The 25464-nt window shown below is 41.3% G+C and overlaps 1 protein-coding gene across 1 annotated transcript in view; it reads left to right on the plus strand.

Moving 5' to 3' along the window:
- LOC103346374 (probable ATP-dependent RNA helicase DDX60) overlaps positions 1–25464 on the plus strand; it is an 85778-nt gene that overhangs the window by 44987 nt on the left and 15327 nt on the right. The window contains 14 exon segments of the mRNA XM_070047171.1: positions 198–313; positions 1744–1883; positions 5587–5696; positions 5792–5896; positions 7449–7574; positions 9408–9535; positions 11732–11884; positions 13798–13942; positions 16578–16730; positions 19780–19884; positions 21209–21409; positions 21980–22084; positions 22224–22368; positions 25034–25155. Coding sequence (XP_069903272.1) covers positions 198–313; positions 1744–1883; positions 5587–5696; positions 5792–5896; positions 7449–7574; positions 9408–9535; positions 11732–11884; positions 13798–13942; positions 16578–16730; positions 19780–19884; positions 21209–21409; positions 21980–22084; positions 22224–22368; positions 25034–25155 — 1854 coding nt within the window.

Here is a 25464-nt window from a genome sequence, read left to right on the forward strand (position 1 = left end):
TTATTGTTAAAGTCTGGAACATACTGTGATTCTGCAAAACATATTGGCTTCTTTCACGAGCTTTGTCAGTGGGTAAATGAATGTTACTGAAATGGAGAGTAGAAGGGAAAAGTAGGTCTGGTAGCAAGGTAGTTTATTAACATTAAAAAATAAAACCCCTGTCCCCATTCTGACATTGAGTCTGTTTACACTGACAGGTTCACTGCCTTGGGGGAGAAGTTGGAGCGGAAGTGTGGGAACATCTCCTTGTTATGATTCGTTGTCCCTTTTTGGCCCTTTCTGCTACTATCAGTAACCCTGAGCATCTCACTGAGTGAGTCTGAGATTTATATTCATTCTTTTTTTTTTTTTTTGAAAATTAATGCTTTTCTTGTTTAAAAAATTTTCTTTAATTTAAAGTATACAAATTTCATCCATTTCCTGTATGCAGATTCGGGAACGTGTGCAGAGCTCTCTGTGTGCACGGGTCCAGCTGCAGTGGTCTGCCCTGGCAACCTAGGAGTTCTGAAAGTGTGGCTCTGCACCCAGAACTTACCCAGCACCCGCTACACCCTGCCCCCTCTCACAGTCACAGTGTTTTCACAGTCTCAGCACCCTGGGCTCCCATAGACAAGGACTGCAAGAGAGTACACTCTGCCCCGCTAGGCTGTCCTGTCCACAGGGAGGCTGTGTGTTTCACCCTGAGCAGACTCAAAGTCCACAGGGATTTTTCGCCTTGGTAGAATCTCTGGGTTGCAAGCAAGCACAGTACTTGCCATCTGCAGCCCTGCTGCTTTCAGAACTGTGCTGGGTGGGTACAAGAGCCCTGAGGGTGGCGCTTCCCTTTGGTGGGGATGGCTCCCCCTCCCCGCCCTTTGCCATATGGGTGCAGAGGAGCTGGTGTTGTTGGCCTGATGACAGGTGGGGACAGACCCCACCAGTTGATTCGAACTGCTCTGGTTGCCCCTGCCAACAGTTCCCACTAGCTACTGGGTGTGTTCGGAGAAGCTGGAGCCGCTGCTCCGATCATGTGGAATGACGCCAGCTGTTTCCCAGCCTGTTAGCTGCAGGGCGCTGGTGTGGTAGCGGGAGCCGTGGTGAGGGAGGTGCTCGGCTTTTCTTCCCCCACTCTGGGTGAGCAGTCGCCCCAGCTCCCCTGAGGGTTCTGGGCTGGACTCAGACACTGCACAGTCTACTAGATTCTTCTTCCAGCTGCACCAGCCGTGGTGTGGCAAGGGCCGGTGCAGTCTGACCCCACCTGGCTATCCAGGTGGGCTGCTGGTTCCTTTGTTGTGTTCCTGCTCCACGCTCCGAGCTCCTTGCTGTGTGCCTGTGCCTTCCCCTTAGGTCCAGGCCATTTCCACTGCTTTTGCAAGATCTCCCACTGCAGTTTTCCCGGAGAGTGTGACTTCACTTTTTTTTCTGCTAAGTTCGTGGAGCCTATAGAAGACTTCCCTGTCACTGTTCCACCATCGTGCCTCCCTCCAGTCATATCTGCTTTTTAACATCTTAAGAACAATTTTAAATTTGCAAACAAATTATGAGATACAAAGAGTTACCATATTCCCCTTCACCCAAGTTCTGCTATTACGTTTTATGCTGATATCTTTGTCAAAGTTAATGAACCACACCCATCATTTCCAATTTTTCATTTTATCTTTTTAAAATTTTTTTATTTAAGGTAAACAAATTTCATGTGATTCATATATACAGACTTAGGAACACGTTTTTCTGCAACAATGATTGTTCTCTTTTTGTAACTAGGTGGTTGGCGTTAGTTAAAGGATATTGGCAACGTGTTGAAAGCACAATGGAAAATGCTGATCCATCAAGAAATGCCTCAAAAAGCTCAAAGAGACAACAACGAACAAGAGTAGGAAAGCCATCGTACAAAGTTAGACTGGGTATGGATTTCTTCACTCGGGAGAGGGGAGTGCAGAAGTAGCAAGCATACCCCGTGTGCTCGTCACATTTGAGGGTGTTCTACATACGCAGAGCAACTTGTTCTTATTGTAACCGTGAAAGGCAGTGCATCTTACTTTCAGTTACAGAGGAAATGAAATAGATAGGAAACAGCTCTAGGAGGTGATATTCCATGTTGACGTCCACAGAGCTGACTGACTGAACTTGGAGATCAAATTCTTTCCAAATATTGTCTATTTTGGTGTTGTGCGAATTCCTTCATGATTTAATGTGATTGATATGGAGTCATAGCCAAGATAAGCATTTCACTCCTGTTCTGTGAGAAAAGACTCAAACAAACCTAGAGGACAGTTCTGGCTCACTGAACAATGTGTTTCAAAATTTCCAATTCACCTGTGGTCCCAGCTTCTGTGCTATCCCCTGTTTCATCTAAGAAATCTTCTCCTTTCAGGACTTTCTTGATAGTTTGGATTATTAATTGTGCTCTGAAATCTGCCTTTGAGTTTCAGGTTTTCTTCTAGAACGCTCTCCCTGGGTCACTTTCCTCTGTACTTGGCCAAGTCCTGTCTACTCTTTATTGGAAAGATTCTGCCTTGCGGCACATCCCGAACACCACCTTGATTGTTCTAGGTCAGGGCCCATAGGGTGTCCTATGTTACGCAATTTCCTACCACCTGTGGTAGTTATTTTTGTATGTGCCCCTCTTTTCCTTGGAAAATACTGGATATTTGAAATCATATGCTTTTATCCATATCATAATTGTTTTATTATGCACATACTCTAAATGTTTTACTATTGAATTGAGTATTCCTTACCGCATGCATTTGGGACTATTTCGTGAGAATTCTCTGAAGTAGTATAGAATCATGTTTATCTGACTACTTTTTTATTTTTCTTTGTATAACGAGAACAGATTTCAGATATACAATTTGCAGGACATAATGATACTTCCCACTCTCCCTACTACCCTCCTCCATCCTTTCTTTTTTTCCCTTTTAATTTTTGCAATAACATACTTTCAACTTCTTTCATCACAGGGCTAGTCCTCCACTAAATAAAGGATTCCACCCATAGGAAGACCACTGTTCTACAGGGGTGTTGACAAGGGCTATAAGCAATAATCAAATCTCAGGATGTCAATGTCACTCATATACATGACTTTTTGTGTACTCTATATCTTACTTACCACAAATCAGAAAACCTACTATTGTCTTTTTGGTTCTGGCTTATTTCACTAAGTAAATTGGTTTCCAGTTGCATCCATTTTATTGTAAAAGACAGGATTTCATTCTCTCTCTGTTTTGTTTTTTGTTTTTTTTTTTTTTTTGGCTGAATAAATTCCATCATGTATGTATACCACATTTTCTTTATCTAGTAATCAGTTGATGGACATCTAGGTTAATTCCATCTCTTAGCTACTGTGAATTTCAGATTCCTATATGTGACATTCATGCTGTTTTATTTCATTTTTGTTTTAATTTTAAGAATCAATATGCTTATAGATACAAGTCTAAGAACATAATGGTATTCCCTTCCTCCCTCCCAGTCTCCTTCCTGCTACCTTTCTTTTTTTTAGGTTTTGAGATAGCATATTTTAAATTTCCAGTACTGTAAAAAGGCTGAATACTAAAAAAAGGTTAATACCTTACCTAATAAGAAGTTTAACATGTAAAAAGCAAGACGACCCTAGTTTAGTGGGAATATACACAGCGGCTATCAATAATTGAAGAGAAAAAGTGACCATTTCACCCATACATTTTTTAAAATGAAATAGAAGCGATGACAATGTAACATTTAAATATTTCCTGTGTGGTTACAGGATAATGATTAAGTTCATTTAGACTTTAAGCCATTTTACACAGAAGAATAATTTTTGCAGATTGCAATGCAAATAATTATACATTACTTTTTGATACTCTTCATTACCACAGATCAGGGAAAACATATGGTATTTGTTTTTTGGAACTGGCTTATTTCACTAAGTATAATGGTTTCCAGGTACATCCAATTTATTGTGAAAGACAGAATTCCATTTTTTACAGCTGAGTAATATTCCAAAGTGTATGTATTCCACATTTTCTTTGTCCAGTCACCACTTGATGGACACCTGGGTTGATTCCATATCTGAGCTGTTGGAAATTGAGCTGTAATAAACTTGGATGTACAGATAACTCTTTCATATGCTGATTTTACTTTGTTTGGGTAAATTCCCAGGGGTGGGATAACTGGGTCATATGACATATCTTTTTTCAGCTGTCTGAGGAATCGCCATACTGTCTTCCACAATGGCTGTATTAGTTTGCATTCCCACCAACAGTAGATTAGAGAACCTTAAAAAAAAAAGGTTAATTTATTTGAAAGCAGAGTGACACAGAAAGGGAGAGATTGTCCATTTGCTGGTACATTCTCTCAATGACCATAATAGCTGAGAATGGGCCAGGCTGAAGCCAGGAGCCAGGAGCTCCATCTGACTCTCGTACGTGGTTGGCAGGGGCTGAAGTACTTGGGCCATCATCTGCTTTCTCAGTACAATATCAGGGTGTTGGTGGATGGAAGTGGAGCAGCCGGGACCTGACCTGTCACTCTATGGGATGGCAAGGTTGCAAACAGAAGCTCAACCAGGTGTGCCACACAGGCCCCATATACATGTTTTCACTTGACAATGTCAAAGTACCTCATCTGTGCCAGATCCCACTCAAGTCCCCAGAGATAGAGCAGAAAACAACTCCTTGCTTTCCTAGAGCTTAATTTTTATGGAGATGCAGGGTTAAACAATGCGTAAGTAAAATAGATAACATGTTAGGTAGGTAAATGCTAAATTGTCCTAATTTTAAGTGACATATTTTTTTTTTTTTTTTTTTTTTTTTTTTTTGACAGGCAGAGTGGACAGTGAGAGAGAGAGACAGAGAGAGAAAGGTCTTCCTTTGCCGCTGGTTCACCCTCCAATGGCCGCCGCTGCAGCCGGCGCACCGCGCTGATCCTGGCAGGAGCCAGGAGCCAGGTGCTTTTCCTGGTCTCCCATGGGGTGCAGGGCCCAAGCACCTGGGCCATCCTCCACTGCACTCCCTGGCCATAGCAGAGAGCTGGCCTGGAAGAGGGGCAACCGGGACAGAATCCGGCGCCCCAACCGGGACTAGAACCCGGTGTGCCGGCGCCGCAAGGTGGAGGATTAGCCTATTGAGCCACGGCGCCGGCTTTTAAGTGACATATTAACAAAGCCCTGTGGCATATTGGATTCCTGGATTTAAAAAATGAGTAAATGACAGAAGAAGGCTCGTTTTCTCTGGGAGATGGTGATACTGTTCTCCAAGACAGGGAGATGATCCAATTAACACCCGTGTTTCCTATTGAAATAGTTGAATGGGTTGCAGGCCTTTTTATTCAAACCGTGCTCCTTATGCAAAAGCATGCTTTCCAAGAATATTTAGAAAAATATACACTAGGAATTACAAGAAGCAAGGATGGACTGTGACTGAAGATCCAGGCCAGGAGGGCAGGTAAAACATCTGTGTGCGGTATAGGCACATAAGTTCCTCCTCCACTGCATGGCCCTGTTGTCGTTTTGTCGACAGAGGCTTCCAGCACAGCTCTCCCTAGGCCTAGCTGTCTTTAGAAAATTGGAATTACATCATTGCTGAGAGACACAAACCCATCTTAATCCGCATTTTAATTCCACTTTCACAGTGTGTTACAAAGAACGATACAACGATCTAGAAAAGTATGTGTGTTCTCTAAAGGATAACGATTTTGTCATTGCACACTACCACCCGTGCGCTGCACTCACAGTCAACCATGTAAGTACAAAAGCACTTTGGAAAAGGAGGCGTCAAGGTGGTTAAAATCTGCATATGGGATGGAGATCAATGGTTTTGCATTTTCTGCTTTTCAGATAGAGAAGTATGGAGTCCCTGCAGACCTTCAGTTTTCTCCTCGGGAAAGCATACTTCTGTATGATGCTATGGTACACATTTGGCCAGAACGGTCAAGAATGCAGGTGTGTGTATGAAAGTAAACACTAGGAACTGTTTCTCTCTCTGTGTGTGCGTAAATACGTATAATACACTTACATATGTATATATATTTCAAAAATTAGAAGAAATGGAGTTGTAAGTTTGTTTTGGTGCAAAGTAATTTTGAAATTCATGCAGTTTGTTTCACAATACACATTTCCATGAACTTTTTGGAGATTTCTCGTGTGTGTGTGTGTGCATTTCGTGTATGTCTGTGTATGTGGTGTTTGTGTGCATGCATATTTGCATGTGATGTGTGTATGTGTGTGTGAATGTGGTATATGTATGTGTGTGAACGTGATGTATGTGTATGTGTGAATGTGGTGCATGTGCATGTGTGTGTGTACGTGGTGTGTGTGTTCATGGTATGTGTGTATCTGTATGTTGTGTGTGGTGTATGCGTGTATGTGCATGTGGTGTATGTATGTGTATGGTGATATGCGTGTCTGCATGTGTGTTGTGCTTGTGGTGTATGTGTGTATGTTGTATATGTGTGCATATGTGTCTGTGAATGGTATGTGTGTGTATGTGTGTGTCAGTGCATGTGGGGTGTGTGTGTGTGTATTTGTGGGTATTCCTTAGCTGATATTTCTAGTCCTGTGGCATGATAGTCCGTTAAGAATGAACAAACTAGATAATGGTGTTACTCTGATGTAGATGAAGGCGTAGTATTCCATAGTTCAAAGCAGAAACTTCAGAGACTCATTTCTCTAGATTTAGAAAAATTAGTTAAAAGAGCTAATAATGCCTATTTTGTAGCATTGTTATTAACATAAGCCAAATAATTAAAAGTTCTTAGAATAATGCTTTGCTACAGTAAGAATGATATGTCTTTTTTTTTTTTTTTTTTTTGATGGGTTTTGTCCCTGCCTGTAACTGAATGTCAAGCTGAGAAGTTTTTTTCCTCCCCCAAAACTGTGCTTAAAAACTCCAGTGCCACGGGCCCCTTCTGGTTTGCCTCTCTTGGGGCCCCCTCCATGCCACTCTGGCTCTAATAAATCTTGCTTTTTTTTTTTTTTTTTTTTTTTTTTGACAGGCAGAGTGGACAGTGAGAGAGAGACAGAGAGAAAGGTCTTCCTTTGCCGTTGGTTCACCCTCCAATGGCCTCCGTGGCTGGTGCACTGCGGCAGGTGCACCGCGCTGATCTGATGGCAGGAGCCAGGTACTTATCCTGGTCTCCCATGGGGTGCAGGGCCCAAGGACTTGGGCCATCCTCCGCTGCACTCCCTGGCCACAGCAGAGAGCTGGCCTGGAAGAGGAGCAACCGGGACAGAATCTAGCACCCCAACCGGGACTAGAACCCGGTGTGCCGGCGCCCCAAGGCGGAGGATAGCCTAGTGAGCCGTGGCGCCGGCCTTAAATCTTGCTTTTTAAATACTTAAAAACATTATGTGTTCAACTCCTCATGTAGTTAACGCTGTTCATAAACATGGATGCAGTGAACTGAGAGATTTGCCTCATAACTGTGCATGTGGCAAACTTTAGACCAGGTGATAACTGTATTTTCTTTGGTATTTGTGCTTCTTCATTTTCAAGGAGTTAGAACCTGAAGAATTCAGCTGCTTCAAAAATAAAGTAGTCATCATGAGGACAGATGCCAAGAAATATGAAGAGGAACTGAAAAAGGAACTGCTTAGTTGGATGCAGCTGGACCCAGGCAAGGTTGTGACAGACATTTAGGATTTTTTATTTAATATAAAATGAATCTGATTTATTCAGTTATGGTGAAGAAAATCCCCATAGGGCTCTTTAGTATTTGAATATGGAAATCCTATTACTGTACTTTGCCATTCTACCTTAAATTTAGCCAGCTAGGTAAAGAAAGATGTAGAGAATCATTACTTTAGTTCCATCTGGGACAGCCCACACCTGCTACTACTATATCCTCTTTGAATGTGCACCTCAGTCAGTAAAACTCACTGGGACAGGCCACACTGATCTGCAAATGTGAAAACCACCTAATGTCCCAAATCATTATTAAATTCATGAGGGGTTCAACCCTGGCTGCTTATCAGGGATCATCTAGGAAGCCCGATCTCATCTAGAGATTCTGAGCTGATTGACCTCCAGTGGACTGGGGCACTGGAATTTTAAAACAACCTCCTATGTAATTTTTTAAAAAAGATTTATTTATTTATTTATTTATTTATTTGAAAGACAGAGTTAAGCAGACAGAGGAGAGAGAGAGAAAGAAAGAGAGAGAGAAATATCTTCCATCTGCTGTTTCAATCCCCGCAACTGCCGTAATGGCAGGAGCTGGCTGATCTGAAGCCAGGAGCCAGGGTCTCCCATGTGGGCACAGGGGCCCATGCACTTGGGCCATCTTCCACTGCTTTCCCAGGCCGTAAACAGAACAGCCAGGACACGGACCTGTGCCCGTATTGGATGCTGGTGCCATAGGAGGAGGCTTAACCTTCTATGCCACAGTGCCAGTGCCCACCCCCTCCCCCCACCATGTAAGTTTAATTCTCAGCAGGATGGAGAATCTTTGGCCCACTATTGCCATTGTCTGGTTTCTAGTACACTTGGGTGTAAAGACAACACTTAGATCAGACTTTCATTGAGTATTTCATTGAGTATTTTTGCCATTTCCTAGGAGGTGGAAAACCTCTAGACCCAATTAATTCCCACATCCCTTCCAGCCATATGCTTCATTCCTTTGGAGCCTGCGATGGATGGGTGGATGGTGGATGGGTGGATGGTGGATGGGTGGATGGGTAGATGGGTAGATAGATAGATAGATAGATAGATATAGAGATCTTCCACCGATTGGTTCACTTCCCAAATGCCTTCAATAGTTGGGGCTAGGCCAGCTTGAAGGCAGGAGCCTGGAACTACATCACTTTGGTGGCAGGTGTCCAGGTATTTGGGCCACCACCTGCTACCTCCCAGGGTGTGTATTAGCTTCTGTTGGCTCCAAAGCAGAGCTGGGTCTTGAACCCAGGGACTCTGTTTTGTGATGTGAGCATCCCAGGTGGCACCCTAACCACTGTGCCCAATGCACAGCCCCTACTGAATCTATTACCTTTTCTCTGGTAACTTATACCACGTAAAAATTGTAGCTTAAAAAATAATGAAATATCCTATTAAAATACTATTTGTAGACCATACGTGTATATGTGATATCTATAGATAAGAAAAACTATTTCAGATATTCTTGCCATTAAATGTTGAAGTCATCCTTCTGTAGCCTATATTTACTGATAATGATCAGCATTAAGTCATGATAATCCTTTCAGTAAGCACACCACAGTATTACATAAACTTGATCACAGTAGTGTAGAACCATGTCATTCAAGTTTTCTGAGGTTTTCATTGTACTTAAATGCTTAGCATATGACTGGTTGAAATCCTAATTTTGTACTTACATTGTCATTCTGAATATACTGTTCAATAGCAACTTGCTTTTCACTCTCAAATACCTGCGCATTCTGTTGCCTTCCTTTGCGGTCCTCAGTACCTTATCTGCCTTTTATTTGTGATAACTTTATTCAGGTGAATCAGTTACTGCAGTACCTTAAGCCTCAAACTTTTGACAGTGCAAGAATTGAAAAGGAACGAATGCTTCCTTGTTTTGTGGAAAAACTTAAAGAAATGGATAGGCTACCAGCAATATTTTTTTCGTAAGTAATTATTTTCTGTGGAAAGCATTATACATTGATTTATATGAATTTGCAGACCATTGAAAAGGAAGAACTTATAATCTGACATATCTTAGAATTTGAGGAATTTGTGAGCATATTGAAGTTATATTTTCTTTTTAAATTTTTAGAATATAGGGAACAGATTTCATGCATTTTATAGATGTACTTCTTTTTTTTTTTTTTTTTTTTGACAGGCAGAGTGGGCAGTGAGAGAGAGAGACAGAGAGAAAGGTCTTCCTTTTGCCATTGGTTCACCCTCCAATGGCCTCCGTGGCTGGCGCACTTGCGGCTGGCGCACCGCGCTGATCCGATGGCAGGAGCCAGGTACTTATCCTGGTCTCCCATGAGGTGCAGGGCCCAAGCACAGCAGAGAGCTGGCCTGGAAGAAGGGCAACCGGGACAGAATCCAGCGCCCCGACCGGGACTAGAACCCGGTGTGCCGGCGCCGCAAGGCGGAGGATTAGCCTAGTGAGCCGCGGCACCGGCTATACATGTACTTCTAAGATAAGCACAGTTCCCTCTCTACCTCCCTCAATCCACCTTTCTCCTTTCCTTAATTTTCCTTTAATTTTTGCAATAACATATTTTCTGTTTTAAAAAAGATTTATTTTATTTATTTGAAAGACAGAGTTACAGAGAGAGGTAGAGACACAGAGAGAAGTCTTCTATCCACTGGTTCACTCCCCAGATGGCCACAATAGCCAGAGCTGCACTGATCCGAAGCCAGGAGCCAGGAGTTTCCTCCAGGTCTCCCAGGTGGGCGCAGGGGCCCAAGAGCTTGGGCCATCTTGTACTGCTTTCCTAGGCCACAGCAGAGAGCTGGATGGAAGAGGAGCAGCCGGGACTCAAACCGGCACCCATATGGGATGCCGACGCTTCAGGCCAGGGCTTTAACCTGCTGTGCCACGGCGTCAGCCCCTGCAATAACATATTTTCAATCTATTTTATGACCACAGGATTAACACACCACTAACCATGATGTTCAACAAGTAAAAAGTAGGAAGACCAGTGTTCCACAGGAATATAGAAAAGGGTTATAAACAATAATCAAATCATAAGGTATCAGTTTCATTCTGATATGTTATTTTTGTATCTATATCAACTAGCACATATAAGAGATATTTTCTATAGCAACTTGGATATAATACAACAGAAACAAACACTCTCACTGAATTTTATTTGAAAATCTAATTGTATGGCTTGGTAGAGTGGAATTTCCTGGGCCATAAGTTAATAGGAAGTTCAACATATTTGTAGAATCAGATATGGTAAAAAGAGTAATGTGTATTTGGCAAAACAGAGTACATACATTAACATACACCTATATACACATATGATGGCATATTGAGTGTTTAGTCTGCCATTTTTCTTTTGTGAAGTTTTATTATATATAAGCTCTCTTTAAGTGGAAAGAAAAGACCTTGAAGAATATTTATGACAATCACTTCAAAGAATTAAAAGAAAAATTAGATAGGGCCTGGTAGCAAGATGATTTAATTAGCAATCATGTTTTCATCAGCTCTTTGTGGGAGGTTTAATTTATGCATATTGTGTATATGTGGGCACTCACCGACATAGAGTATATATATACATATATACTATATATATAAAACTTCAAAATTGGAAGGAAAATATGAGGCCAAATTGTCAATTCTTTAAATGTCTGTATAGGAATGTGCATTGATCTTGTAATAAGTCTGAAAATTTTTGAGAAAAGTGAAGAGAAAAAGGTTAAGCCAAATATGAGGAAGTACAAAAGTACTCCTAGAAATCCAATTCCTAACTCAAACTTCATGTCACAGGTGAAAAGGAACTAACTAGTAACAATGACAAGTAGGTGCTGGTCTGTTCTTTACAAAGATTCAGCAGTCTTAATATGGGAACTGTGTCAAATGAGAAAAGAGCAGTTTTTTTTTTTTTTTTCCCTAGTAAAGAGCCTTTACCTAACTACTCTTACCATAGTATCAAAATTCACCTTTGTAACTAACTCTGATCTTCCCTTCCATTCACATGAACTCTGATTTAGGAGTTAAATGGGCAAAAATGAATGAATGACAGAGATTGATGTTACCCAAACAAAGGTTCCTACATCCAAAAATTGTCTTTATTAATGAATGCAGGGCTGGACTGGAATGAGCATGCAGTTATCCAGTGTTCTCACATACTTTACTTTAGATTCAACATTCACTCAGTGGAAAGGTCAGCTTCACGCCTTCTTACTAATATGTTGATGAGACAATATACTCATAGTCACAACTCTGAAGGAGAGAAGAATTTAAACAGGAAACTGGAGAAAGCAATTAAGTCTCAAAGGAGAATGTACGCTGCGTGAGTATTTCTACTGGAATTGTGGAATTCATTGTGAACTGAAACCTTTAAGTGTGCAATTATTTATATAATTAAAATCATATTTCACTGCTTTATGTTTTTATGATACACCAACTTAATTTAATTAGAACATCATTTTGGGGGACTTATGTGGGAGAAGATTATTGAGTATTTCAGTAATTGTACAATGTTTTACAGTAACTTTCTTCAGTTGATTAGCTGATTTCTAACATTTTCTTAGGTCCACAAAGTTTAAGTTTGTGATTAACAACCTAATCATATATTTAAAGTCCCACAACACTCAGTACCATTATAGGGATCAAGCTTCATTATGAGTTCTGGGACAAAATATATTCAAATGATAGCAGATCCAAAAGCTTCCTACTCACTTATTATTTCATTCTTTTTGTTGGTGTTTCTTTAACTAGATAATTGAAATGGTCTGTCTTTGAATTAGTTGATTCTTTCTTTCACTGGATTAAGTTTGCTATGGAAACTCTTGAATTTTTTGTTTCGATGATTTTGTTCTTCAGCTTCAGAATTCTTGTTTATCTATCTTTGTTGAACCCTCATTTTGTTCATGTATTATTTTGCTGATTTTTAAAATATTTTCTTTCTATGTTCTCTTATATATTGCTCACTAAACTTCTTTAGGATGATTATCTTGAATTCTTTGTTAGGCAGTTCATAGATCTCCATTTCTTCTGTTTTAAAAAGATCTATTTATTTATTTGAAAGACAAAATTGGGGGGGGGGGAGAGAATCTTTCATCTGCTGGTTTATTCCACAAAGAGCTGCAACAGTTGTAGCTGGGCCAGTCTGAAATCAGGAGCCGGAAGATTCTTCGGGGTCTCCCATGGGTGTGCAGGGGCTCAAGAACTTGGGCCATCTTCCACTGCTTTCCCAGGTGTGTTAGGGAGCTGGAGTGGAAGTGGAGCAGCTGGGACTTAAACCGGTGTCCATATGGGATGCTGGTACTACAGGCAGTGGCTTTACCCCCTGTGCCATAGTGCCAGCCCTAGATCTCCATTTCTTTCTTTTTTTAAAAGATTTATTTATTTATTTGAAAGTCAGAGTTACACAGAAGAGAGGCAGAGAGAGAGAGAGAGGGAGAGGGGCCCTCCATCCGATGTTCACTCCTCAATCGGCCACAATGGCCAGAGCTGCACTGATCCAGAGCCAGGAGCCCCCTCAGGGTCTCCCACACACATGTAGGGGCCCAAGGCCTTGTGCCATCCTCCACTGCTTTCTCAGGCATAGCAGGATTGGAAATAGAGCAGCCGGGCCTCGAACCGGCTCCCACATGGGATGCCGGCACTTTAGGCCAGGGCGTTAACCCGCTGAGCCACAGTGCCAGCCCCTAGATCTCCATTTCTTTAAGCTTCGTTATTGGAATCTTATTTTATTCCTTTGGTGATGTCATGTTTCCCTGATTCTTTGATTCTGGTACCTGCATGTTGCTCTCTGTGCATTTGAAGAAGCAATCATTTCTTCCAATCTTTATAAACTGGCTTTGGCAGTTTTACCAGTTGGCTTGAATGGAGGTTTTAGATGGGCCAGTTAGTGGAGTTTATGGGCTTACTGGCTTGCCAAGTCTGGCGACAGACCTGTTGCTGGAATCCACAGGTGAGCAGGCCTCATACCAGAATCTGTAGTCAAGCAGGACCAAGAATGGTTTTTCTGTTTTCTGTTAAGTAGGTGTCAATGCATATGTTAAAAATAACAGATGGTAAGCAATGAGAATTGAAGTAATTAAGGCCTGGTGAATATCCTTTAATAAGGGCAATCATATTTTGGGTTCAAATTACCAGGCATTCTTTTATGCTGGCACTTACAGACACAATTTCAAATGTTGAAAAGAAGAGGGCATGTTATAATCAATATTCACGACGTTCCTGATTTTTTATATTCAGTTATTTACATTCAAATTCAACTGCTCGAATTCAGAGATTGATTTTATGGGACGCTGAAATAAAGGAAATAAAGAAGAGTCTTAAAAAGAGTAAAGAAGTTCCTCCGGACTGTACTTATGTTGATCGAGCAGGTGTGGATAGCAAGGTTAAGAGACGAGAACAGGGGGCATGCCTAGGTGGATGGATTCATTTGCTAAGGCTTCTGCACCAGGGTACCACTTGTTAGGAATTTATTTCTTAACAGTTATGCCTGCTGGAAGTCTGGCACCCAGTAGGATTACTTCCTACTGAGGCTTCAGAGGGCAGGGTCTGCTCCAGGTCTCTCTCCAGGGCTTACATGCATTACTTTAGAGGGCTCATGAAAAACAGAATTAAAAAATAAGTTTATTTTATGCAAAAGAATTTTGAAATCTGCCCACACGAGGCATCTTCCCAGAGGCCATGGAGAATACATGTTATGAGAAAGCTCTGCGTGAATTTCTAAAGTTTTTTGCACTAGAATAAACTTAGTTTTTCGATTTGATTTTTCCATGAACTTGTTGCAGTCCTCTTGTATAATTGGGTACCTTCTCCCTGCTGTCTGTTACCACTACATCGTGTTTCCTCTGTATGTGTCTGTCCGAAATTCCTCTTACAAAGGTAGTAGTCATATTGGATTGCAGCTCACTGTAATGATTTTACTTTTAACTTAATTGTATCAAGTACTTCAAAGTTCAGTTTTGGTGGTGCACAATCTGGCGCATAACCTTATATGTGTGTGTGTGTGTCTATACTGTACTATGCAGTTTATAAAACACAACCTATTTCATCTAAATTGATCTTAATGTATGGGAAACTGGAGTTGGAGGCTGAAGAAGTTAAGATTATATATGTAAGCTTACACAGCTATTAAAAGTGGTTCAAAGATTCATGACGAGGTATAGCAAGTGCAGGCTTTTTCTTTGTGCAGTCGACTGCATCTGTTAAAGTTAATGATAATCTTTTATGTAATAGAAATAGAAATAGAAAAGGTAAAAGTAATCACCAAGAGTCACCCTCCAGTAAGTAAAGAATTCAACAAGCAGTCAGCAAAAAACCCCACTGTTCCTGAAGAGTATAGACAAGGGCCATGAGCAATAATCGAATCTTGTGACTATAAAGTGAATTCAAAGTATATCATTGTAGAAATTAAAAGAAAATAAGAAAGGAAGGAGGAAGTAGATGGGAGCAAGGGAGGGAACAAAGGAGGGTGGGAAGTATCATCATGATATTTTTAAAAAATATTTATTATTTTGAAAGGCAGAATTACACGGATATACACACACACACACACACAAATCTTCCATCTGCTGGTTCACTCCCCAAGTTGCCACACTGGCCAAGACTGGGCCAGGCTGAAGCCAGGAGCCAGGAGCCAGGAGCTTCTCCTAGGTTTCCCACATGGTTGCAGAGATCCAAGCACTTTGGCCATCCTCCACTGCTTTCCCAGGCACATTAGTAGAGGACTGGATAGAAAGTGGAGCAGCTGGGACTCGAACTGGTGTCCATATAGGATGCTGGCACTACAGGCAGTAGCTTTACCCGCTGTACCACAGTGGCGGCCCCATAATTATGTTCTTAAAACTGTATATATAAAATACATGAGATTTGTTCTCCTTATAGCAAATAAAAAATTTAAGAAAAAGAAAAGGTAAATGTTAAATCTCTTTTCTGAGCTAATGCAGTGACTTGCTACCAAGAAATCAAAATCAGATTTGTCTTTCATTTGAAAACTTCTCCCGTTTTCTGTGCTTCATGTCACCAAATCATCCACCACATGCCCAGTTTTACAAACTAGAAACGGTTGCCTTCTCTTCCACTGCTGTGTGTCTCACTCAGAAACTAAGCCCAGAACACTGAGAGATACGCCAGATAACGGGTGTGCATCTGTTGGTTGGTTGACCTACTAGACCATGTAGTCAGATCAATGGTTATTACTTGTGTATGTTTGCTTTTTTCTTTTAGTGATGGTGCAGGTTGGAAAGGGGGAGGGAAGCAGAATAAAAGTAAAAAAGAGGGTGGGAAAGAGAAGAAAGAAAGAAAAAGAGCAATAGTGACTGACAGAGGTAGAAACTGTTCAGGAGCAGACAGGGAGTTTCAGAGAAGGGGCTGCAGGACAGAGATGGGGAGAGAGTGTGGAGAGAGAGACAGGAAGTGAGAAACACAAAGGTGCCAGCCTGGAAGCACAGGGAGACACAGACAGACACGGGCAGACAGTGGTCAGATGTGATTGGAGTGAACAGCGGTTAGTTAGTTTCAAGTCAGCAGCAAAAATAGAGCACAAGGCAGTTGATCATCAGACTCCGCTGAGAGCTGTGTCGGGGCCAGGGATGGATTTTGCTACTTGCCTGGAGGGACGCTGGGCCTGCATGGAGCATCTTCCTCTTGGAATTCTTACTGTGTTGCTTCAGTGTTTCCTCATTACCCCAGGATGAGCTGGAGCTGCCTCCAGCATTGTGGGAATGATGTCAGCAGGTGTATGAGGGAAAATTGGGCACATGGCTGCTGTGAGGAAGGCATGTGAAGAAAGGATCAGTGCATTTGAGGTTGGGCTGCATTCTACTTTCTCAGGTCTTATGCATGAATGCCACTTAGGACAGAACTGCTCTGTTTATGAACTTGAGGTTCTAGCCTAAAACACAACTGCTCTTCCCAGAAATGCATCTAACTCTGCCTGCTAAAGCCTTCTAACACATAAAATCAGGCTTCAGTCAAAGGACATATGCCTTCATTTGATTTTGCAAACTGTGTGTGTGTTTCAGACTTTCAGGAAGATTGTATCCAGGCTGAGATGGACAAGAGGAGGCTCTGGTCTGATCAGGCTGTTACAGCGGGGCATTGGCTACCATCATGGTTTAATGGAGTACAAACAGAGACAAGTTGTTGAGACCCTTTTCAGACTGAAGCACGTCAAGGTAGATGAACTCACTACAAAGCACAGCTTTCACTTTAATTGGGTAGCTGCAGTGGCTATGGGACGGAAGATGCTCTATCTAGCTCTCTCTCTCAATCCCTGCACCTGGGGAGATGCGCCACCTACATTTATCATATTTCCTTCCATACATTTTTACATAGTTAATATGATAATGTGTACCCAATTTGGGATCTTGTCTGCCTTGCCTAATATTATTTTAATAATTAGCATGAGGTAATAAACATGTGTGCAACAGAAAATACACATATTTAATTTACTTAAGCATTATACTGTTAATTTTCTTTCAACATAGACAATCATTTTTTAAAAGATTTATTTATGTATTTGAAAGAGTTACAGAGAGAGAGAGAGAGAGATCTTCCATCTGCTGGTTCACTCCCCAAGTGGCTGTAATGGCTGGAGTTGGGACGATCTGAAGCCAGGAGCCCGGAGCTTCTTCCAGGTCTCCCACTGTGGTGGGTGCAGGAGCCCAAGTGCTTGGGCCATTTTCTGCTGCTTTCCGAGGCCATAGCAGAGTTGGATTGGAAGTGGAGCAGCCAGGACTTGAACTGGCGCCCATATGGGATGCTAGCACTGCAGGCAGTGGCTTTACCCACTGCACCACAGTATTGGCCCCATCAATCATCATTTTAATTATTTATTTAGAATTGATTGATTCTGCTAAGTGAAAGAAATGTCTCAGAAGGAAAAGGTAGCAGGCTCTGGAAATACATAGCCAAATTTCTTTCCAGGATGACTCTTTTTAACTTCATTTAGATTTTGAGTATTAGGGTTAAAAACTGAAGTTGTTATGATGGTACAGAGAATATCTCATGCCACCCAATTTCTCCTTTTATTAACATCTTACACTATTACAACATATTATTGCCACAGATGAATCCATATTGTTACATTTTTATTAAATAAAATCCATTCTTTTTTTGAAGATGTATTTACTTATTTTAAAGACAGTTACACACACACACACACACACACACACACACACAGGGGGGGTGGAATCTTCCCTCTATTGATTCGCTCCCCAAATGACCACAATGGCCACAGTGGGCCAGAATGAAGCCCGGAACCAGGAACTCCATCTGGTCTCCCACATGGGTGTCAAGGGCCCAAGTACTTGGCCATTTTCCACTGTTTTCCCAGGCACTTTAGCAGGGGGCTGGGTAGGCAATGAAACAGCCAGAGCTCAAACTTGCTCTCCTATGGGATGCAGGCACCTCAGGTGGCAGCTTAACCTGCTGAGCTACAGTCCCAGCCCCGAAAGTCCATTCTTTGTTCAGATAGCCCAATCATTCCCCAGTGATCCAGAAAGATAACTGTATAAACTGCAGTGTGAAAATTAAGAGTAAATTAACGGGGTAAAGGAGAACTAATAATGGAAATAAGAAAGTTTATTTATTTATTTATTTTTAAAGAATTATTTATTCATTTGAAAGTCGGGGTTACACAGAGAGAGAAGGAGAGGCAGAGAGAGAGAGGTCTTCCATCTGCTGGTTCACTCCCCAGTTGGCCGCACTGGCTGGAGCTTCGCTTATTGAAGCCAGGAGCCAGGAGCTTCTTCCTGGTCTCTCACGTGGGTGCAGGGGCCCAAGTGCTTGGGCCATCTTGTACTGCTTTCCCAGGCCATAGCAGAGAGCTGGATTGGAAGAGGAGCAGCCGGGACTCGAACCGGCGCCCATATGGGGTGCCAGCACTGCAGGCGGCAGCTTTATCCGCTATGCCACAGCGCCAGCCCCAGAAAATTTATTTATTTGCTAGGTAAATAAAATGCTGTATAGACAAACTTCTGTGATGCAGCTAAGCTAGTAGTTGGAGGAAAATGTATAACCTAACTATGTTTATTTTCAAGAGAAGAAAAGGCTACATGAGAAACAAAAATGTATCTGAGCAACCTTAGGTAGGTTTGAGATAAGACAGTTTCCAGCAGTAGATTGACCTTTCTCTAAGAAATGTGAACCCCTCGGTATCTGCAGGGGACTGATTCTAGGACTTGCACAGATACCAAAATCCATCAGTGCTCTAGTCTTTTATATAAGACAGCATAGCTTTGGCATAGAACCAATGCATATCCTCTGTGTCTCTAGGTTACTTACATTACTTAGTGCAGTGTATTGTATGTAAGTAGTTGCTACAGTATATTATTTAGAAAATAATGACAGGAAAAAAAAAGACTGTAAGTGTTCAGTACACTTTTTTGTCCAAATATTTCCAGTCTTTGGTTGGTTGAATTCACAGATACAGAACTCAGGGACATGGAACCCAGTGCTTTTTCCTTCCACATTAAAACAGCCAGAATACGTCAGCAAGTGCTTATCAACTCTCTCTCTCTCTCTCACACACACACATGCACGCACACACACACGTGCACACACATGCATGTACAGCCCACATCTCTCCACTAGGAATATTTCCTGTTCAATTATGTCATAATATGTTGTCTAGAATAATCTAAAAGCATTCTGTCAGACTTCTACTTTTGGTAATCACCTCCTACAATTATTTCCTCCCAGAGCTGCCAAATCGATCTTGTAAATATTAATTATATCATATTACCTTTCTTTCTTTTTACAATCTACGTCTTAGAATGGTTTTGTCATGCTTATTATGACTTGCTTCCTGCTTAGTCTGACTTTGTATCATTTACTATTTTCTGTTCTTGGAAATCTTTTAACGTGAAAATAAACTCCTTGTATAACATATTGCTCTTATTCATGCCAAACACACACAGACAGTAACACTGAAGGCTTACTGAATGGCTTTGATTTTGTATCATTTTGTTACCTGGAAAATGCTGTATAATTGTAATGTTCAGCAAGAATATGAGAATGAATGAACATCCAAGTGGGATGTAGAGCTGTCTATTCCAAAAGCAAGCATAGAGTTTGATGTTTTGCAATACTGTCTTAACACTGCACTTTTACTCAAGAAAAATAATGTAAGGGGATTTAATTTGGTCAATACTACGTATGCATCTGTGTATGCTACATTAAATATGTTTTCCCAATTTTTTATTTTTTTGCTTTCCATCATAGGTAGTGACAGCTACATCATCCCTTGCTTTGGGAATTAATATGCCCTGTAAAACCGTTGTTTTTACAGAAGACTCTGTTTATTTGGATGCTCTGAACTTTTGACAGGTATTTATAATACATGACTTCTGTTACGGTTCTATATACAGGTATCTGAAATGCTCATTCAGTAGGCCAGGAAAAGCCATTTGTTCTGAAATATTTGGTGGCCATAAAAATATTTGAAACTGAGTTTTTATATATGTATATTAATGAATATGATTACACTTAAAAAACTTGTAAAATATATTGTCAGTAGCTTAGTTTTCCTGAAGATATTCTCAATTTGATAAATATTCTTGAACATAAACAAAAATAATATTGGAGGGAAGTAACTACATCTTTGAGCACCCAATTCATGCCAACCACCAATAATTATATGTTAAGTGTCTATAAGGTTTTGATTTTAGGCTCGTTTCTGGAACTACGTTGGTAAATCAGAAATTGTGCCTGCTTTAAAGGCCATGATTTTAATTTAATTTTATAGGCAGAGAGAGAGAAACGAGAGAGGAAGGAAAAAAGAGACAAAGAGGTTTCCTACCCACTGGTTCATTCCTCAGACACCTACGGTGGCTAGGGTTAGGCCAGGCTGAAGTCAGGAGTCAGTAACTCAGTCCGGATTTCCAGTGTGAGTGATAGGAACCTGACTACTTGAGCTGCCACCTGCTGCCTTCCAGGAAGCTGGGAAGGGGACCAGAGCTGGTGTTTGAACCCAGGCGTTCCAATCTAGGTGTCAGGCATCCCAAGCATCCTACACCAAATGCCTTCCCTAAGGTCATGATCTTTATTTGTTTATTTAAAGATTTATTTACTTATTTGAAAGACAGAGTTATAGACAGAGAGAGGTGGGGGGGGGGGGTCTTTCATCGTTTGGTTCACTCCCCAAATGGACCCAAAGGCTGGAGCTAGGCCAATCTGAAGCCAGGCGCTAGGAGCTTCTTCCACATTTCCAACATGGGTGCAGGGACCCCAGCACTTGAGCCATCTTCCAGTGCCTTCTCAGGCCATGAGCAGAGAGCTGGATCTGAAGGGAAGCAGCCGGGACTCCAAGTGGTGCCCATATGGGATGCTGGCACTGCAGGTGGCCCAACCTAGTTAAACCACAGCACCGACCCCAGATCATGATCTCTAAACACAGGAGCTGGTACTCCATTTATTTTTTTAAAAAAGAGGCAATACTGTCTTAACACTGGACTTTAAAATGTATCTATAAAAATATATCTATAAAATAAAATAATTCTGCAAGATTTGACAACATCAATATACCAAGAAACAAAAAACTCATTGAAGATTTATTTTCAAATGTTTAATGTTCCACATGGTATAGGTAAGTGAGACATTATTTACAGTGCCAGGATTTGAACTTGCATAAGTTTTGTGGTCATCTCTTTAGATGTCTGGGCGTGCAGGAAGGCGTGGAGAAGATCTTATAGGAAGTGTGATCTTCTATGATATTCCATTACCCAAGATAGACCGGCTCTTGAAGTCTGATGTGCCCAAGCTGAAGGGTCAGTTTCCCCTAAACATCACCTTGGTTCTCAGACTCATGCTGTTGGTTGCCAAAGCAGATGACAAAGAGGATGCCAAAGCAAAGGTACAGTCTCTACCCTCTCTAACAGACATAATCATCTTAGCTCAAGTCTAAAGTAAACCTCGCCTGTTAGGTATCTTGGAGGGAATAAAATCACAATGTGCAGTTCGCAAACTCTTAGCAACATTTGATTCTTGTCTTAGTGCCTTTCCTTCACACAAGAACATGGTGGTAACTTCTGTACACGTGACAAATTAAGTCCATGATTATAAATACACTCTGCATATATGAGAAATTTTTTTCAATAAATATATCTAGCCTAGAACATTTAAAAGTAAATTTTCAAAGAATTAATGGTTGAAAATGTACTAAATACTGGAATGTTCCTAACTCTTACTTTTATATATTCATAAGTTTACATTTATTTCTCAGTGGTTATGAGTGAAGTTGTCATTGTTCATCTCTCCCAGTAAATTTTTCATCCTATTATGTTTTATTCATACATAGAGAATGTAAAACTTATGGCATATCTGTAATAATTATTTAGAGTATATAATATAACAAAGTCATTAGTGATATCTCAAACTTTATAGCTAGCCTGTCTAACTTTGGTGTTTTGACATGTGTGCATAGGCATTGTCGCTGCTCCAGTATTCCTTGATGTCCTTCAAGCGACCAAAGGTCAAGTGCATGTTAAAATTTTACTTCATATATTCTTTGCAATTCTTGATCAGAGAGGTAAGATTTAAACCTGTTTTCACTAAAGTGTTCGTACATGTATTTAACTTTACTACTGAAATCTCCTTACTTGATGACTTACCTGTTGGGTATTTCTGAGATCTAGGGACTGAGGCTAAATTGTTAAATTGATTCACAGGGATACCTGAATCAAGAATGTGTTCCCGTTGGATATGCTGGCCTTGTGTCCCACCTGCACTACCACGAACCTTCAAACTTTGCTTTAGTAAGCATGCTGGTGAAAGGTCTGTTTCACAAGCTGTGTGTTCCAGTCATCGTAGATGGTGAGCAGCTATCCTTTTCCCAACTCCTACCCCTTACACTGTACATGTACACACACTGACATCCCGTACGACTGCTTCACATATACCTGCACGTTCCCCAGAACTACATTTGCTTTTGATGGTGTGTCATCTTTAAAAGATTGAGAGGGAGGGAGGGACAGGGGGAAGAAGGGGGAGAGACAGGGAAGGAGGGAAGAAGGGAAAGATGGGGAGAGAGGGGGGGAGGAGGGAAAAGAGAGAGAGAGGATGAATGAATGAATGAATGAGCGAGTAGACCAAGAGAAATCTTCCACTGATTTGCTTTCCGATGTCCACAGTAGCTGGTCCTGGGCCAGGTCAAAGTTGGGAGCTGGAAACTCAATCCATGTCTCTCATGTGGGTGGGAAGAACCCAGTCAATCACTTGCACCATCATCTGCATTAGCAGGAAGTAAGAGCTGGATCTGAATTTTAAACCTGGGTACCCCATATGAGATGTGGGCATCTTAACTGCTAGGCTAAGCATGCATCTTGGTAGGCCATTTTCTGATTGCCCATTCTCCTAATGTATCTTGAAGGTTTTTCTTGTCATTTTACAAAATTAAATATGTTTATAAAATATTATTAGCATCTGAATTTTGTATGTATAATCATAATATAAATATGATTCTTAATGATTATTTAATATACTTTTAAATTTTAAGAAATTATAACCTTTAGCTTTGTTAAAGACAATAAGCATTATTCTACTGAAAAATTTTTGGAAGTTATTTACATAAAACATTGTCATCTGTAATGATTTCCTTTACTATAATTTTAAATTAGTTTTTCCCTTTTCTATAACTGAAACACAATGCTGTAAGGTAAAGAGGGAAATAGAACGGTGTGATCCAAACACAAATGCAGGCAGCTAAGGCTAGAATATACAGTTAGTGACCCATTGTTCTATTTTATTTTTGGAAACATCAACTTTTATCAAAATAGTACAGAAATAATTAAGATGATATGGTAGTATATATCTTTTTAAAAATATTTATTTATTTATTTGAAAGTCAGAGTAACACAGAGAGAGGAGAGGCAAAGAGAGAGAGAGAGAGGTCTTCCATCTGCTGGTTCACTCCCCAATTGGCTGCAATGGCCAGAGCTGGGACGATCTGAAGCCAGGAGCCAGGAGCTTCTTCCAGTTCTCCCACGTGGGTGCAGGAGCTGAAGGACCTGGGTCATCTTCTACTGCTTTCCCAGGCCATAACAGAGAGCTGGATCAGAAGTGGAGCAGCCAGGACTCGAACCGGTGCCCATATGGGATGCCGGCACTGCAGGCCAGGTGTTAACCCACTATGCCACAGTGCTGGCCCATGATATCTTAACACTAATAATAAATCAAATCATAAAGCCTTTGATCCATGTGAACCTGTTTTTTTTTTTTTTTCAAGAAAGAGTCATGAATTTTACTTATGATATAAATATTGCGTAGAGGGTCTCAGAATGCTAAAGCAATTTGAAAGCTGGGCACAATTTTCACATGATGCTAACAATGTATAGAAATCAAGTTCGAGCTGGCGCCACGGCTCACTAGGCTAATCCTCCACCTAGCGGCGCCGGCACACCGGGTTCTAGTCCCGGTCAGGGCGCTGGATTCTGTCCCAGTTGCCCCTCTTCCAGGCCAGCTCTCTGCTGTGGCCCAGGAGTGCAGTGGAGGATGGCCCAAGTGCTTGGGCCCTGCACCCCATGGGAGACCAGGATAAGTACCTGGCTCCTGCCATCGGATCAGTGCGGTGCGCCGGTCGCAGCGCGCCGGCCGCAGCGGCCATTGAAGGGTGAACCAACGGCAAAGGAAGACCTTTCTCTCTGTCTCTCTCTCTCACTGTCCACTCTGTCTGTCAAAAAAAACAAAAACAAAAACAAAAACAAAAACAAAAAGAAATCAAGTTTGAAAGCCTCACTCTGCACGGCATTTCTCTGATACTGCAGGTAGTTGTAGCCTGTTTCCTAGTCTCTCATGAGTGCCTGTCATTCAGCTCCTTCATCCATCATGCTCCCAGTGGTCTGGACCCTGGCCCTCTGCAAAATGCTGGAGCAGATCAAATATCGGGAATTTCACATAGGCTTTCCCTCTAGGAGATTTAGTCCCTAGTGTATTGCGAGGGTTTGGGCATAAGAAAATATGGGGAATAAATATTCCAGGGAAAAAGCAATATTGGCAGCAAAGGCCTGTCAAGAGGAGCAGGTGCGAGTTCTTTCTGTAACGTGCACCAAAGAGAGAGTGGGCGCAGATTCACGTCACACAGGGCCTGGAAGGGCAGACGAGGAGTTTAGCAAGCAGCTTCGGGCCTTTGTTCCTTGGCAGGGGTTGCACCAAGGTAGAAAAAAATGAGTAGAATGGAGACAGAGGAGCAAAGGGAAGACTTGGAGCCAGTGAGGGAATCCCCAAGCAGTTACAGAGTAGGGGCAACCATCGCTCATTGACCACCAGGCTTCTACAGGTAAGAGTGGGTAGGAGGATGCAAAGCGTTTTGTAGCAAGATGCCATCAGTTAGCCTGCAATATTGTGAAATGCTGGTGTAGTTTGTTAAAAAAAAAAGTCACCAAATTCATAGGAAGTAAGCTTTCAGCTGTGTCTTACACATTACATTTGTTCTCTAAGGTTTTGAAAAATTAAACTTTTTTTTTTAAATAACAAAATACAGGCAAAAAGACATTTTCTGAAGATGTGATGGAAACCTTGGTGGTGGTTTTAGCACATCTTTTTGGAAAGAGATACCTTCCTCCCTGTGCGAAAAAGTTTAAGAAGGTGTTTTCTCATTCAATGGTAAGAAAATAAAATACTGCAATACTCGTACTTTGATGTAACCTCTTTCTGCTTTAATAATAATGAAGTGCAACAGCATTTTCCCAGTAACAAGATTTTGCCATCATTCACTCGAGTTACTTCTTCATGCTCCAGTTAGTCTTTGGGATGCATGAGTGCAGATTTGTATATGAATGCTTTGTTTTTTACTAATATGCGTTCTCCATGAACTTTTTGAAGATCCCTTGTATGAATAGATGTCAGTTTGTTTTGCAGTCAAACTTACCTTTTAATTACAGTTTCCATGAACTTTCTGAAGTGTCATAGTGT

Source organism: Oryctolagus cuniculus, chromosome 8 (genome assembly GCF_964237555.1).
Source record: "Oryctolagus cuniculus chromosome 8, mOryCun1.1, whole genome shotgun sequence".
Taxonomy (NCBI): domain Eukaryota; kingdom Metazoa; phylum Chordata; class Mammalia; order Lagomorpha; family Leporidae; genus Oryctolagus; species Oryctolagus cuniculus.